Here is a 16,645-nt window from a genome sequence, read left to right as displayed (position 1 = left end):
TCAAAATGAGTCTCAGTAGTGTGTGTGGCCTCCACGTGCCTATATGACCTCCCTACAACCCACACAAGTGGCTCAGGTAGTGCAGCTCATCCAGGATGGCACATCAATGCGAGCTGTGGCAAGAAGGTTTGCTGTGTCTGTCAACGTAGTGTCCAAAGCATGGAGGCGCTACCAGGAGACAGGCCAGTACATTAGGAGATGTGGAGGAGGCCGTAGGAGGGCAACAACCCAGCAGCAGGACCGCTACCTCCGCCTTTGTGCAAGGAGGAACAGGAGGAGCACTGCCAGAGCCCTGCAAAATGACCTCCAGCAAGCCACAAACGTGCATGTGTCTACTCAAACGATCAGAAACAGACTCCATGAGGGTGGTATGAGGGCCTGACGCCCACAGGTGGGGGTTGTGCTTACAGCCCAACACCGTGCAGGACGTTTGGCATTTGTCAGAGAACACCAAGATTGGCAAATTCACCACTGGCGCCCTGTGCTCTTCACAGATGAAAGCAGGTTCTTACTGAGCACATGTGACAGACGTGACAGAGTCTGGAGACGCCAAGGAGAATGTTCTGCTGCCTGCAACATCCTCCAGCATGACCGGTTTGGCAGTGGGTCAATAATTGTGTAGGGTGGCATTTCTTTGGGGGGCCACACAGCCCTCCATGTGCTCGCCAGAGGTAGCCTGGCTGCCATTAGGTACCGAGATGAGATCCTCAGACCCCTTGTGAGATCATATGCTGGTGCGGTTGGCCCTGGGTTCCTCCTAATGCAAGACAATGCTAGACCTCATGTGGCTGGAGTGTGTCAGCAGTTCCTGCAAGACGAAGGCATTGATGCTATGGACTGGCCTGCCCGTTCCCCAGACCTGAATCCAATTGAGCACATCTGGGACATCATGTCTCGCTCCATCCACCAATGCCACGTTGCACCACAGACTGTCCAGGAGTTGGCGGATGCTTAGTCCAGGTCTGGGAGGAGATCCCTCAGGAGACCATCCGCCACCTCATCAGGAGCATGCCCAGGCATTGTAGGGAGGTCATACAGGCACGTGGAGGCCACACACACTACTGAGCCTCATTTTGACTTGTTTTAAGGACATTACATCAAAGTTGGATCAGCCTGTAGTGAGTTTTTCCACTTTAATTTTGAGGGTGACTCCAAATCCAGACCTCCATGGGTTAATAAATTTGATTTCCATTGATAATTTTTGTGTGATTTTGTTGTCAGCACATTCAACTATGTAAAGAACAAAGTATTTAATAAGAATATTTCATTCATTCAGATCTAGGATGTTATTTCAGTGTTCCCTTTATTTTTTTGAGCAGTGTACATACACATACACATACATATATATATATATATATATATATATATATATATATATATATATATATATATATATAACCATGTGTATCGGCACTCGAAAAAAGACACAAATACCTTGGTGATCCAGTCCTATCATGGGGTAGCCATGAATCAATAGTTCCAAACAGAGGGACGGCACTCATAGGATTTTGCAACAAATATATTGTATTCCAATAAAAGAAGGTTCCAAAGATTACATCAACGTTTCGGTGTAGAACACCGTCATCAGGATGTACAGAAATCACATACAGGAAAAATGGTGAACATACATACAACAGCAACTTACCACCCTTATAAAGACCAGTAAATGACCAAACAACTGACACCTGCTCCGCAGCACACGCCCGCCCGAGCAGCCAGGACGCATGTGAAAGACGTCATCCACATGCACGTCTCCACCGCGTCCCGCCGCCGTCATGACAACGATAGCGGTCACCATGGAAGCCCGAGACGCAGCCGCGTCATCGAGCTCGACGGCCCGCCCCACGTGGTCATCAAAACAGGGGGCATGGCTAAGACACGTCACGACGCGTTCCTGGCAACGGTCGTGGTTACCATAACATCCCAAGATGTAGCCACATCATTGAGTTATACAGCCCACGTCACCCGTCGTCAGAGCGATTGGTGTGGCCCCCGTGCATCACACATAAAAACATAAACAAAAAAAGGATTAAAAACAACACTGGAACACCAGTGTGTAAAATCGGAGAATCATGTATCCCATCATAGAAACAGGACTGTAAGACAACATTAATACCATAATAATGTAAATTGAATCATCAGGTATATATTATTAATAATTACTCTAATGGATAACTCTAAAGACTGATCTAGTTAAACATGAATCAGGAGAATAGAAATATGCGGACACAACAGATGCACATATTTCTTTTTCATCCACTAGGGGTCACTGGAGTACTCTTGGGATATGGACGGCTTCCACCGGAAGAAGGCACTGAATAAATTAATTTTTGAGACTACTCCTCCCCTCCATATCCTGCAGCACTCCAGTGTTTTTTCTGTGCTCGACACAGTTAGAAGGCATAGTGGAGGGGGGGGGGGGGGGGGGGCCACAAAGTATTGGAATTTTTTTCTAAGTTTTTTTTTTCTTCAATTTCCACGTCCTTTCCCCCCTTCTAACAGGCGTGGGTCAGGGACAGTGGAAGCGGCTGAGTAGCCGTGAGTGTCGGACCTCTCTGTAAAGAGCTCCCTCACTCCACTTGCAGGCTGCCTGCAGGAAAGCTGGACGGAGCTTGGATGAAGGCCCCGTCATAGACTTTTGTCACGGTCCAGGTATGTTGGGTTGGGGCGGTCAGCGCTTGCTGCCGCTCCACTGTTGGGGATTGTTGGGTACTCACCGCTGCCCGGAGCGCGTGTACATGGGCCGCTTCACGGTCCATGCGGCGCGCTCTCACTCTCCGGCTCCCAGCATCCTAAAAGACCGCTGCTCCCTGCGCAGCAGCAGCGCTGCTTGGCTACACAGACACGCCGTTATGCTGTGTGTGGCGGGCGGGAGCACGTGTGCATGGGCCGCTCCACGGCTCCATGCAGCACGCTCTCTGCTTCCGCCATCCGCCCGCAGCAGCCGAGGAGTTCCGTTGTCCGGGGTCTACAGACAGGCCGCTCACACGGCCCTTTGCAAAACTTCCACAGGCCCAGACCCGGTGCTGTACACGGAGGTCGTGGGAGTGGGGGGGGGGGAGACTTTAACAGTATTTGGCAGTGCAAGAAATGCTTAATATGTTTAAATGTTCTCCTGTCTGTTCCAGGTCTCCTATTTTTACATCTCGGCTAAGAGTGGTACTAGAGGAATTTTGGGGTCAGTTTTCGTATTTCTGGCAGGCACTGCACTTGCCTAGAATATACCAGGAACTTTGGTGTTATTACTGAGTCGTGCAGTCTGTCTGTGTGGAGTTTGTATTGTCTGTCTTCATAATGAGTAAGACACCAGCAAAATCTAAGAAACATTTGTCATGTCATGTCTGTAAGAGTGTGTTGCCTGATGGATCCACCACATGTACAGCATGTGTTGTTAATACAGCCATAAATACGATTTCCATTCCAGAAGTAAAGGCATCTCAGGACCCGCCATGGGCTTTACTTGCAGATGTATTAGTTGGTTTACAATCAGAACTTGCCGCCTCTCGTGAAGAAAGAGAGGCGGCAAGATCTGAGTTTAAGATGAGACCATTTGAGTTACCTGGGGAGTCTCAAACTGGTCATAAGTCCACCTTGAGTGGAAAAGATAAGTTTCCTTTTCCTACTAATTTTCCTGTCTCTGGGATACTAGACCTCACTGAACAGGAGTACGAGGAGGGCGAAATAGAACAACAGTCAGAAGGTGACGACTTTGACAGCCCAGGTATTGACAATCTCATCAGAGCAGTTCGTCAGTCGCTGGAGTTTACGGAAACTGAGGAGCCACTGACGAATGATGAGGTAGTCTTTACTAAACGACAGAGATCTCCGATGTGTTTCCCTATCTCGGAATCTCTTAATAAAATGTTACTGGAGTCACGGAAAAATCCGGACAAACGGTTTTCTATTCCTCGTAGATTTAAATCGAGTTACCCATTTCCAGAGGCCATGACAGCTACATGGGAGAACCCACCTTTGGTGGATTCATCCGTATCTAAACTTACGAGGAAGTTAACCATACCAGTCCCAACTGCTACTACGCTTAAAGACCCTGCAGATCGTAAAATAGAGGCTATGCTAAGGTCCATGTACACAGCATCTGGAGTGCTGATAAGACCTGGGTTGGTTGGCATTTGGGTTACTAAAGCTTTAATGGTATGGATAAAAGAGCTCAAGTCGGCTCTGCAAGATGATCATCTTATACTTCTCGCGGATCAAATCTGGGAAGCTGCTGAATATCTATGTACAGCTTCTACTGACGTCTGTCAGCTTACTTCTCGCCTGTCCTCATCGCTAGTCACAGTACGACGAGCACTTTGGCTGCGTTCGTGGCAGGCGGAGACGGAGGTTAAAAAAGGTATAGAGGCATTGCCTTATGATGGCGAGAAACTTTTTGGTCCTGAATTGGACAAATGGATTTCTGAGGCTACTGGAGGGAAGTCTGTTTTTCTTCCATCGCCTTCAACTATACCTAAACGGAAATATTCTGGTCCGGCGTTCAAATCCTTTAGAACTCAGCCCTTTCGTGGGCAGGGAGGAGCAGTCACGCCGGGCAGAAGAGGTCGGGGACGTAGTGCCCGACAATCCAATGCACGTCGTCAAGACACCAAGACCACTAACAAACCAGTGGCATGACGGGCTCCCAGCCCATCTCGGATCTCCAATTGTGGGAGCACGCCTTCAGAGCTTTCAGGGGGCGTGGCTGCAGACGTCCACAGATGGGTGGATCCGCAATTTAGTATTAGAGGGTTACAAAATAGAGTTCGATTATCTTCCGACAGGAAGATTTTTCACGACAGGACTGCCTGTGTCGGACGACAAGAAAGCAGTTCTGCAGGTTGCCATTCAGTCTCTGCTGAATGCTGCAGTGATAATTCCGGTCCCTGTGCAGGAACAGGGGCAGGGTTATTATTCCAGTCTGTTTCTGGTACCAAAACCAGATGGCTCAGTCAGGCCAATATTGAACCTAAAAGGTCTCAATCATTACGTCACTTACCACAGATTCAAGATGGAATCTCTCAGGTCAGTAATTGCAGGGTTAGAGCCACAGGAATTCATGATTGCACTAGATCTCAAGGATGCGTATTTGCACATTCCGATTTGGCCACCTCACCAGAGTTTCTTAAGGTTTGCGATAAGACGAGACCATTACCAATTTCAGGCTCTACCGTTTGGCCTCTCATCAGCGCCTCGGGTATTCACCAAGGTAATGTCCGTGATGACAGCTCATCTCAGGTCCCTAGGGGTAATAATTGTTCCGTATTTAGACGATCTACTCATAAAGGCTCCGTCGCAACAATTGCTTCTCCAACATGCCTTACTAACGTACAATGTACTAGTTCAGCACGGTTGGATAGTCAGTTTAAAGAAATCACATCTAATTCCGTGTCAACGACTTCAATTCCTAGGGATGATTCTCGATACAGTAAAACAAAGGGTTTACCTGCCACAACAGAAAGTACAGGGCATTCGTCATCTGGTGCAATTAGTGCTCAAGCCACGCACAGTCTCAGTACATTTGTGCATTCGCCTTCTAGGCACAATGGTGGCGGCTTTCGAAGCACTTCAGTTCGGAAGATTTCACTCACGTCCGTTTCAACTGGAGGTGTTAGCACAGTGGTCGGGATCACATCTGCAGCTGCACCACAGGGTGAGGTTGTCACCACAAGTCAGGGTGTCTCTTCTCTGGTGGTTAAAAATACACAATCTATCTGCAGGGAGACGATTCGGCGTCGCGAATTGGATAATTCTGACAACAGACGCAAGTCTCAGAGGTTGGGGAGCTGTAGTTCAGAGTTATCGGCTCCAGGGCCTCTGGGCGGATCACGAAAGATCGCTATCCATAAATGTTCTGGAACTCAGGGCGATTTACAATGCTCTAAGACAAGCAGTGTACATGTTTCGTTTTCAGACTGTTCAGGTGCAGTCAGACAACGCGACGGCAGTCGCATATATAAACAAACAAGGAGGAACGAGAAGCCGCATGGCTATGCGGGAAGTAGCTCGGATCCTCAGATGGGCCGAATATCACCAGGTGATATTATCGGCAGTGTTCATTCCTGGAGTGGACAACTGGGAGGCAGATTTTCTCAGTCGTCGGGATTTTCATCCAGGAGAGTGGGCATTGAATCCAGAAGTATTTCAGATGTTGATCCAGAAGTGGGGTTACCCTCAGGTGGATCTAATGGCATCCCGCCACAATCATCAGGTGTCAAGATATGTGTCCAGAACAAGAGATCCAGGGGCAGTGGCGGTGGATGCTCTCACAGCCACGTGGCCATACAGCCTTGTGTATCTGTTTCCACCGTTTCCGCTGCTCCCGTTGGTGCTAAAACGGATCAAGAGAGGGTTCGTCACAGTCATTCTAATAGCGCCTCATTGGCCTCGGAGGGCTTGGTTCTCGGATCTCCTCGGGTTACTCGCAGACGATCCGTGGCCACTCCCACTACGTCCGGACCTGTTACAACAGGGTCCGTTCCTTTACCCCGATTTAGCGCGGCTGCGTTTGACGGGGTGGCTGTTGAAAAGGCCATCTTAAGGAAAGAGGGCATTCCTGAGTCTGTTATACCAACCATGGTACGAGCTAGGAAGCCGGTTACGGCAGCTCATTATTATAGAATTTGGCGTACTTTATATAGGTTGGTGTGAAGCTCGGAAATTTCCGACATCGTCTTTTAAATTATCCCGTCTTTTGTTATTTTTACAAATGGGGTTAGATGGAGGACTACGTCTTTCCACATTAAAGGTGCAGGTATCTGCGTTGTCAATTTATTTTCAAAGGAAATTGGCCTCGTTGCAGTCAATACATACGTTTCTACAGGGTGTAAAGAGGATACAGCCTCCTTTCATTCCACCTACAGCACCATGGGACTTGAATCTGGTTTTAGATTTCTTACAGTCCGATTACTTTGAACCCTTACAACAAGTGGATATTAAATTTCTCACTTGGAAAACGATTTTTCTTTTAGCCTTAGCTTCGGCTAAGCGTGTTTCAGATTTGGGTGCCTTGTCATGCAAGTCACCGTATTTAATTTTTCATGATGACAGAGCGGAACTTCGGACGAATCCCGCTTTTCTACCAAAGGTAGTGTCGTCTTTTCACATCAATCAACCAATAGTAGTTCCTGTGTTAACAGGAGACTCTGGAACGTTGGATGTGGTTCGCGCATTGCGTATCTATGTTTCCCGAACGTCTACTGTGCGTAAGACAGATACGTTGTTTGTTCTCTATGACGCAGCTAAGAGGGGTTGGCCAGCCTCTAAGCAGACCTTATCCAGATGGATCAAACTGACTATACGTCAGGCTTACCTTTATGCTAAGTTACAGCCACCTACTTCAGTAACAGCTCATTCCACACGTTCTGTGGGGACGTCATGGGCAGCGAGTCGTGGGGCTTCTACGACACAGCTTTGCCGTGCGGCTACTTGGTCGTCAGTGCACACGTTTGTGCGCTTTTACAAGTTTGATACGTTCGCGGCAGCAGCATCTAGCTTTGGCCGTTTAGTGTTACAGGTGCCAAACAGCTCTCCCGCCACGGAGGAGACTTTGGTACATCCCAAGAGTACTCCAGTGACCCCTAGTGGATGAAAAAGAAAATAGGATTTTGGTACCTACCAGGTAAATCCTTTTCTTTGAATCCATAGGGGGCACTGGACGCCCACCCAGAGCAGTTTACCTGTTTTAGGAGTCCAGTGGTTCTTATGGTAACACACTTTCACGACTAGTTTAAATTTAACAAGGGTTAATCAGTTATGGTGTCAACTGTTTAGTTGTCTGTTACATTGTGTCAACTTTATTGTTGTCTGTGAGACTATATGTAATTCTCCTTTTGTCAATCTCTCTATCGATCCTGTTCGGCTCAGTAAAAAACACTGAAGTGCTGCAGGATATGGAGGGGAGGAGTAGTCTCAAAAATTAATTTATTCAGTGCCTTCTTCCGGTGGAAGCCGTCCATATCCCAAGAGTACTCCAGTGCCCCCTATGGATTCAAAGAAAAGGATTTACCTGGTAGGTACCAAAATCCTATTTTTTATGTAAGACTATTCCAACAAATCTTTTCATTTAAGCCCCGTGGGGCAACAGTGTCCAGCCGGACAATCCATCTTGCCTCCATGATAAGCAACTGTTTATTTCTATCACCGCCACGTTTCAGCTCAGGGAGATGATCTATGATCATATACTTAAGGCTAGCCAGGCTGTGCTTTCTATCAGCAAAATGCTGAGCAACCGGTTGTTCACTTTTACCAGAAATTAACGCTGCACGAATGGCAGAACGATGTTGATTGGCCCGTTCTTTAAATTGGCGAATAGTTTTTCCCACATAATAGTACCCACAGGGGCATCGAATTATGTAGATGACAAAAGTGGTTGTGCACGTGACCACATGTCTGATTGGAATGTATTTACCACTATGTGGGTGTCTGAATGAACTACCAACATCTAGATCAGGCTTTTTCAACCAGTGTGCCGTGGCACACTAGTGTGCCGCGACCAGTTGCAAGGTGTGCCTCGGAGCCAAGCAGCTTCCTGCACCTTCAGAGTGAACTGTTGGCCTGGGCTCTTCTTAGAGGATTATTCATAATCCGGCTGTGTCCTGTGCCTTGATGACGCGGCAGTGTGATATCATAGGTCAAGGCCGCCGCAGCTCACCACCCAGCCAGCCCACCCACCTGCATACACATCTTCCAATTTCCACCTGCATCCACAGCTTTCCTTGCCCACCCACATCCACACCTGCCCAACCGCCCGCTGCTCAGTATTCGCAGTAATCCACTATGAACAACCCCTGCCACTGAGGGACAGGGAGGAGGACAGCTAACCGGTAGGGGCTAATATTTGTTATGCTTTTTCTCCTGTGGGGAGCAATAGGATTTATGGATTTATGGGGGGAACAATGTGAATAATTCATGTGGGGAGCAATAGGATTTATGTGGGGAGAAATGTAATTGATTTATGTGGGGAGCAATAGGCTGTATGTAAGGAGCAACATGATTTATGTGGGGAGCAATGTCATTGTTTTTTTTCTGTGTAGGCCAATGTATGTGTGGATTTTTTATTATTGTGACGGCCAATGTGTGTTTTTTGGGGGGTTTTCTGTGGGGAACGGATGGTGTGCCTTGGCAATTTTGAAACATTGTTCGGTGTGCCGCGAGTAAAAAATGGTTGAAAATCACTGATCTAGATGGTTGCATGTCGCACAGTTAATGCATCTATAGCACCCTGCCTTGCGTCTGGACAACATTCTGGTAGTATCGTTTTTAAACTTCGAAATGTCGGTACACACAACCATGTCACGGATATTTCTCCCATGGCGGTAACATGCCATAGGGGACTTATTCCTCAACACACTTAGCTCAGTGTCCGTACTGATGATAGGCCATAGTGCTTTAGTGGCTTGAGCTGTAATATTGCTACTTGTTGTAAACAGGGAAGGCCACATAATTCTATTAGACTGATGTTTTTTGCGGTTGCTGGGAAGAAATAGAGTTTCCCTGGGGGTATTGAGCACTTTATGTTTCTGGTCTAACAATAATTTCTCAGGATATCCACGACAGATAAATTTTGAAACCATGTCCTCAAGTTGCCGTTCTAACACGGCTCTATCACTATTAATCCTAGCAACACGCAACATTTGCGAATAAGGCAACCCTGCTCTCAATGCTGATGGATGGTGGCTGGAAAATCTAAGCAGGGTGTTGCGGTCAGTTGGTTTCGTGTAAACTGACGTCACCAACTGTCCACCCTGATTAGTCAGTTTAACATCCAGAAATTCAATTTCTTGGTAACTTGTTCTGTAGGTAAATTTGATGGACCCCTGAGCATTATTGATACTATCAATAAAGGTACAAAAATCTTCCTGTGGGCCTGACCAAAATACAATCAAATCATCAATATAACGTAACAGAGACTCTCTGTATCAGCCCATATCTCAATATCTGGACACCCTACTACAGCCATGCATCGTGCATGAGAAGACCTACCTCAAGGATACATCTGCTTTTCTAACTGCGATGGGCGAATTCACCAAGGGCCCATTTGATTTACTGATGTGCACACTGGATGTGCACAGTCTGTATACTTCAATTCCGCATGATGAAGGTCTTGCAGCAGCAGCACAATTTCTGCGGGGGAACCGTTGTTACAGGGGACCTGACTTAGAGTTTGTGTTACAATTGCTTTCACTAGTATTACATCGCAATTATTTTCTGTTTGACTCTCAGTATTATGTTCAAACTGCCGGGTGTGCGATGGGATCGAATGTCTCACCGACCTATGCTAATATATTTGTTTATTCAAGAGAACAGCTTGTTTCTTAGTCAGCCAGAGTTCATGCATCATACCAAATTGTTTTTACGTTATATTGATGATTTGATTGTATTTTGGTCAGGCCCACAGGAAGATTTTTGTACCTTTATTGATAGTATCAATAATGCTCAGGGGCCCATCAAATTTACCTACAGAACAAGTTACCAAGAAATTGAATTTCTGGATGTTAAACTGACTAATCAGGGTGGACAGTTGGTGACGTCAGTTTACACGAAACCAACTGACCGCAACACCCTGCTTAGATTTTCCAGCCACCATCCATCAGCATTGAGAGCAGGGTTGCCTTATTCGCAAATGTTGCGTGTTGCTAGGATTAATAGTGATAGAGCCGTGTTAGAACGGCAACTTGAGGACATGGTTTCAAAATTTATCTGTCGTGGATATCCTGAGAAATTATTGTTAGACCAGAAACATAAAGTGCTCAATACCCCAGGGAAACTCTATTTCTTCCCAGCAACCGCAAAAAACATCAGTCTAATAGAATTATGTGGCCTTCCCTGTTTACAACAAGTAGCAATATTACAGCTCAAGCCACTAAAGCATTATGGCCTATCATTAGTACGGACACTGAGCTAAGTGTGTTGAGGAATAAGTCCCCTATGGCATGTTACCGCCGTGGGAGAAATATCCGTGACATGGTTGTGCGTACCGACATTTCGAAGTTTAAAAACGATACTACCAGAATGTTGTCCAGACGCAAGGCAGGGTGCTATAGATGCATTAACTGTGCGACATGCAACCATCTAGATGTTGGTAGTTCATTCAGACACCCACATAGTGGTAAATACATTCCAATCAGACATGTGGTCACGTGCACAACCACTTTTGTCATCTACATAATTCGATGCCCCTGTGGGTACTATTATGTGGGAAAAACTATTCGCCAATTTAAAGAACGGGCCAATCAACATCGTTCTGCCATTCGTGCAGCGTTAATTTCTGGTAAAAGTGAACAACCGGTTGCTCAGCATTTTGCTGATAGAAAGCACAGCCTGGCTAGCCTTAAGTATATGATCATAGATCATCTCCCTGAGCTGAAACGTGGCGGTGATAGAAATAAACAGTTGCTTATCATGGAGGCAAGATGGATTGTCCGGCTGGACACTGTTGCCCCACGGGGCTTAAATGAAAAGATTTGTTGGAATAGTCTTACATAAAAATATGTGCATCTGTTGTGTCCGCATATTTCTATTCTCCTGATTCATGTTTAACTAGATCAGTCTTTAGAGTTATCCATTAGAGTAATTATTAATAATATATACCTGATGATTCAATTTACATTATTATGGTATTAATGTTGTCTTACAGTCCTGTTTCTATGATGGGATACATGATTCTCCGATTTTACACACTGGTGTTCCAGTGTTGTTTTTAATCCTTTTTTTGTTTATGTTTTTATGTGTGATGCACGGGGGCCACACCAATCGCTCTGACGACGGGTGACGTGGGCTGTATAACTCAATGATGTGGCTACATCTTGGGATGTTATGGTAACCACGACCGTTGCCAGGAACGCGTCGTGACGTGTCTTAGCCATGCCCCCTGTTTTGATGACCACGTGGGGCGGGCCGTCGAGCTCGATGACGCGGCTGCGTCTCGGGCTTCCATGGTGACCGCTATCGTTGTCATGACGGCGGCGGGACGCGGTGGAGACGTGCATGTGGATGACGTCTTTCACATGCGTCCTGGCTGCTCGGGCGGGCGTGTGCTGCGGCGCAGGTGTCGGTTGTTTGGTCATTTACTGGTCTTTATAAGGGTGGTAAGTTGCTGTTGTATGTATGTTCACCATTTTTCCTGTATGTGATTTCTGTACATCCTGATGACGGTGTTCTACACCGAAACGTTGATGTAATCTTTGGAACCTTCTTTTATTGGAATACAATATATTTGTTGCAAAATCCTATGAGTGCCGTCCCTCTGTTTGGAACTATATATATATATATATATATATATATATATATATATATATATATATATATATATATATATATATATATATATATGAGACAAAGATAAAAAAAAGAAAAATAGAAATGTACAATTCAGTACACAAATAACAATATAAGATAAATGGATATATCTATCTGTTAATGCAGATATGTCAACGTACACACATACTGTAGCAAGAGTCTTAAAGAGGAGGAGAGTGAGAAAAAAGAAAACAGCAGACGGACGTAGTATCCAAAAGGCAGGATACTTGACTGCTAAGATTGAGCTCTAAAAAAAGAAAGCTCGCCGGTGGGATACAAATGCAATGAAACAGATGAGGGTATTAACCCAATATTCTTGGATATATCTCTAATCCCTAGAGACTGGGGGAGGAAGTGTCAAACCAAGGCGCTGACACCCCCCACCCAAAACTAATCGTAAATAAAGAGGATGGACCGTCATGTACCAAATAGAAACCCATAGCAGAGGCAGGACAGTCCAAAATACAGAATACTAAATAAAAGATAACCAAATAGCAGACAGTATAAAAATAGTAACAATAACAGATCAAATGGCAAAGTCGCAGAGCAGAACGGTAGCCAGAGACAGGACCCAGGGCATCGGGGCAGGGATCTATTCCTAGGCCCTAGCTATAGTGCAGAGCCTCCGAGCCACCGGTCAGGACTGCAAGATAAAAACATAGCGATACAAAAAGTATATGGGTCCGGTCAATAAGAACCATTCGAAGATGAGGTAAATGGACATTCATACATGAAACAGTACCTAAATTGAAGTCAACATAACAATTGAGCAAGAGTGAGAACAAGATTAGTTAGACTAAACGTTAATGAATCTCAAATTTTAAACATGAGGAGCTTCACATCTGAGAAGTAGCAGCGGGGGACAGTTGTAGTTTTCGAAGCAGCTTGTCTCCGTCTTCAGGGGAGCGAATGATATGAACTTTGCCATCAATCTCCACAATGAGGCGAAAAGGAAAACCCCAACGATATTTGTAACCGTTATTGCGCAGTGTAGAGGTAACAGAGCGTAGGTCACGCCGTTTATCAATGGTCACTGGCGACAAATCTTGGTAGATCTGGATCCGGGAGTCTTCGAACAGAATTGAAGTCGAATTTCTGCATGCCATTGTAATACTGTTCTTAATCTTGAAAGACAAAAAACCGAAGGATAACATCACGGGGAGGATCAGAGTCCTTTGGTTTAGGCCTCAGGGCGCGATGAGCGCTCTCTCTCTCGATGGCAGATTCCGAGAGCGACGGGACCAAGTAAAGAAACAGACGTTTGAGGTATGGTTCCAGTTCGGAGGCCGATACAGATTCAGGGACATTACGAATGCGTAAATTATTCCGCCTCTCGTGATTTTCGCTATCCTCAACTTTATCCTTAAGGAATTCCAATTCACCGGATAGGTAGCTCATGTCCTCACCCACTTGTTTGTGGAAATCCTGTTGTTTTTCCACCCGTGATTCCAGCGAGTTGGTGCGGGAATCCAGAGCCGCCAAGTCAGATTTCAGTTCACCTATCTCTGATTGGAGAGCGGTGGTGAAAGAACTCTTGTGGTCCAATATCATATTCTGAAGGGATTGAATATCTGCTTTGGTTGAGGGTGAATCTGTCGGATCCATGGCGTGGGTGGACAGCCGAGAGGACGGAGAGGAAATTTCAGCTGGCTTTACCCGGCGCGAAAAGTGTTGTGAAATATCTTGTGAAACTCCTGTTTTTTTTGCTCGGATGTTCGCTCTGCTCATAATATCTGGTGAAATAGAAGTGCCTGTTTAGGGAGTGATTACAAGAAAGGTCCGCCAGAATGTCACGTGCTCATCAGTTGAACTGGGTAGGGGGGAGGTCAGGCATTTGTGTATTCACATCATTCGAAGGACCTAGGTCCCAATAATCTGTTAAAACAGTGAAAGGGATCCACAGGAGAGCGTCCTGAATCACCACACACCGCACCGAGAGTAGGTGAAATGTAGTATAAGAAACAACAGCAGGGGGCTCTGAGAATCAGATCCAGCAGGGTGCACTGTATACACAAAAAAGAGAGGAATGGGATAGGAATATACAGTGCCTTGCTTGCAGGCAGTTATCTGTGTAGAGCTGAAGATCTGAGTTAATTCCCTGCTGAAATAGTGAGCTTTCTTCCCAACGAGCACAACAGGGGCAGCACAATGCAGAGAAGCCTGCCCTGCCACCTCCAAGATGGCCGCCGTCAGCAGGTTCTAGTGTGTCCTTCCACAGCCAGCTATCCGCAGGGTCAGGGGCCATCCGTCACCCCCACCGTCTTCAGTGAGACCCCCTCGGTGAGTGTATGTGACAAGCGGGCTGCTCGTACAAGCGCAGCGCCCGCGTTCCACTTACTGACGCATCCAATAAGGCCGCCGCCACCGGATCACCGCCGCTCGGCTTAGCTCTGGTCCCGCAGCTCCAGGGGCTCTTCTCACTGCCCCGTCTTCTCGGCAGGGTCCCCCAGGTAGGAGATGTGCAGTGGGGCAGGCCGTAGAACAGCACGTGGTGCCCGGTTTTCGTCCGAACTCGGGCGGGGGGTTTCCAAATTGAGGCCGCAACCTGCAAGCACAGTACAGGCCTGTGCTCCAGCTCTGCAGCTCACCCCCAGTGCACACAAAGCAGCAAGGGTCGCTATAGGGTGTTATAGGGGAGAAATAAATGGGGTTAGGTCGGTAGATAGGGGATTAAAAGGGCTCAATCCAGCAGGAGCTCCCCTGGGACACGTCTTTCCAGTCAGGCCACAAGCCACGCCCCCCCATCTTGGTACTTTTCATACAGTACCCCCACTGTGTTTTACTGTGTTTGTTGAGGTCACTGTTGTTATTATTGAAGTGGATATGGTATAGTGCTTTTTGGTTTCATATATGTGATCTCCCCTTGCAGGAGGTTATTGGAATGGAGGAGGAGCCATCTGAAGACCTGCACTCCTCTTATTCTCAGGATGTCTCTGACATGTCCAAAGCATTCCTACCCAAGCCAGAGGCTCCTGTGGACTCTATGCTGAAAGACTTGGCTACCATCATTCTCAGCACCTTCCTGTTGGCTGGATGGGTGGCTTTTGTCATCACCTACCCTAAGGTAAGAAGAACATTATCCTAGACATGACCTTTTACAGGTAAAACATTTTCCTAAACATGACCTTATTAAGATTCTATGGAGCTTGTGCATTACCCACAGTCCTCAAGTGCTTCAGCATGTTATGGTGACCCTTTATGCCATTGTTTGTTTTTGTTTCCAGACTGTTCATCAGCAGCAGCAGCTTCAACACCAGCAGTTTCAGAAGCAGCTGGAGGAGAAGATCCAGCTCTTACAGATGCATCATGTCACGTTTCAGTCTCCAGTTGAGGCCACTGCAGAGATGGATTATTTGGATATTGCTGGCGTGCGAGGAGAAAGCTCAGCTAACAGCACCCCAAACATTTCTCCAAAGGCTTCCAACCACTCTCTGCACTCTAATCTGTCCACGTCTGAGGTCGGCAGTGTGATCTCCACTGAACAAGAGGATGGAGGTAGCAACCTATACTTTTTCAGATACATTAGGAGATTTGCATGATGACCTAATGATGAGATGTCCTCTTACCTGTCGCTGGTCATTATAAACCATCTCCTTCCCCCTTGTGATGTTTTGGAGTATTTTTAATATCTGTTTTATTGATTGCTCACAGATGATGACAGGAGAGTAATCGTGGGAAAGATCTCATTCAATCCCCGGGATGTTCTCGGCCATGGCGCAGAGGGAACAATAGTTTACAGGTAAACTAACATTTACTATGTGCTGTTGATGTCCTGAATCTCCAGTCTAGATAAAAATTGAACCTTTCACTAAGTGTTTATTTTAATAACTGCTCAAATTAAGTGTGATTAGTGGGAAACACCACGAGACACTATTATAAAGAAACCTTTGTTTCCCAGTGACATCGGAACTCTTATTGTTGTGTAGAGTTGCTACTCCAAGGTCATAATTATCGTTTGGATGTTTTTTTATTCAGTGTTAAAACCAACACGTCATTTAACCATATGTCCTGAGAATATTTGTGTTGCTTGGCAATGGCACCATGAATGCAAATCATGTAAAGATCACAAAATGTATAGGACACTGCACAAGAATTGGTAACATTAAGAAGTGCCGATCTACCATCAATCATCATTTTACACTAGGTGCTTCATCGCGCCCTACGGGCGCTCTTCACAACGTTGTATGCCCCCTTAACCCCTGCACGCCTTTGTGTGGTTGAATATATGTATTATATGGAGTGTTACCTGCATTCCTACTGTTGTTAGTGGTAAAATATTGCGCAATGTAAGGGCAGCCGATGGTGAAGGCTTCGCGTCTTGCAACGGCGTGAACAGCGCCTGCAGGGCACG

General features: G+C 46.2%; 1 protein-coding gene across 2 annotated transcripts in view; it reads left to right on the top strand.

The window, feature by feature from the left end:
- Positions 1-16,645, top strand: part of ERN1 (endoplasmic reticulum to nucleus signaling 1) — a 159,814-nt gene that overhangs the window by 114,269 nt on the left and 28,900 nt on the right. For both annotated transcript variants that reach the window (XM_063960906.1, XM_063960907.1), the window contains exons 12-14: positions 15,164-15,358; positions 15,519-15,789; positions 15,946-16,033. In XM_063960906.1, coding sequence (XP_063816976.1) covers positions 15,164-15,358; positions 15,519-15,789; positions 15,946-16,033 — 554 coding nt within the window. The remainder of the gene's footprint in view (positions 1-15,163; positions 15,359-15,518; positions 15,790-15,945; positions 16,034-16,645) is intronic.

The sequence above is a fragment of the Pseudophryne corroboree genome, chromosome 3 (genome assembly GCF_028390025.1).
Source record: "Pseudophryne corroboree isolate aPseCor3 chromosome 3, aPseCor3.hap2, whole genome shotgun sequence".
Lineage (NCBI taxonomy): Eukaryota > Metazoa > Chordata > Amphibia > Anura > Myobatrachidae > Pseudophryne > Pseudophryne corroboree.
This window is presented reverse-complemented; position numbering and strand designations above follow the sequence as displayed.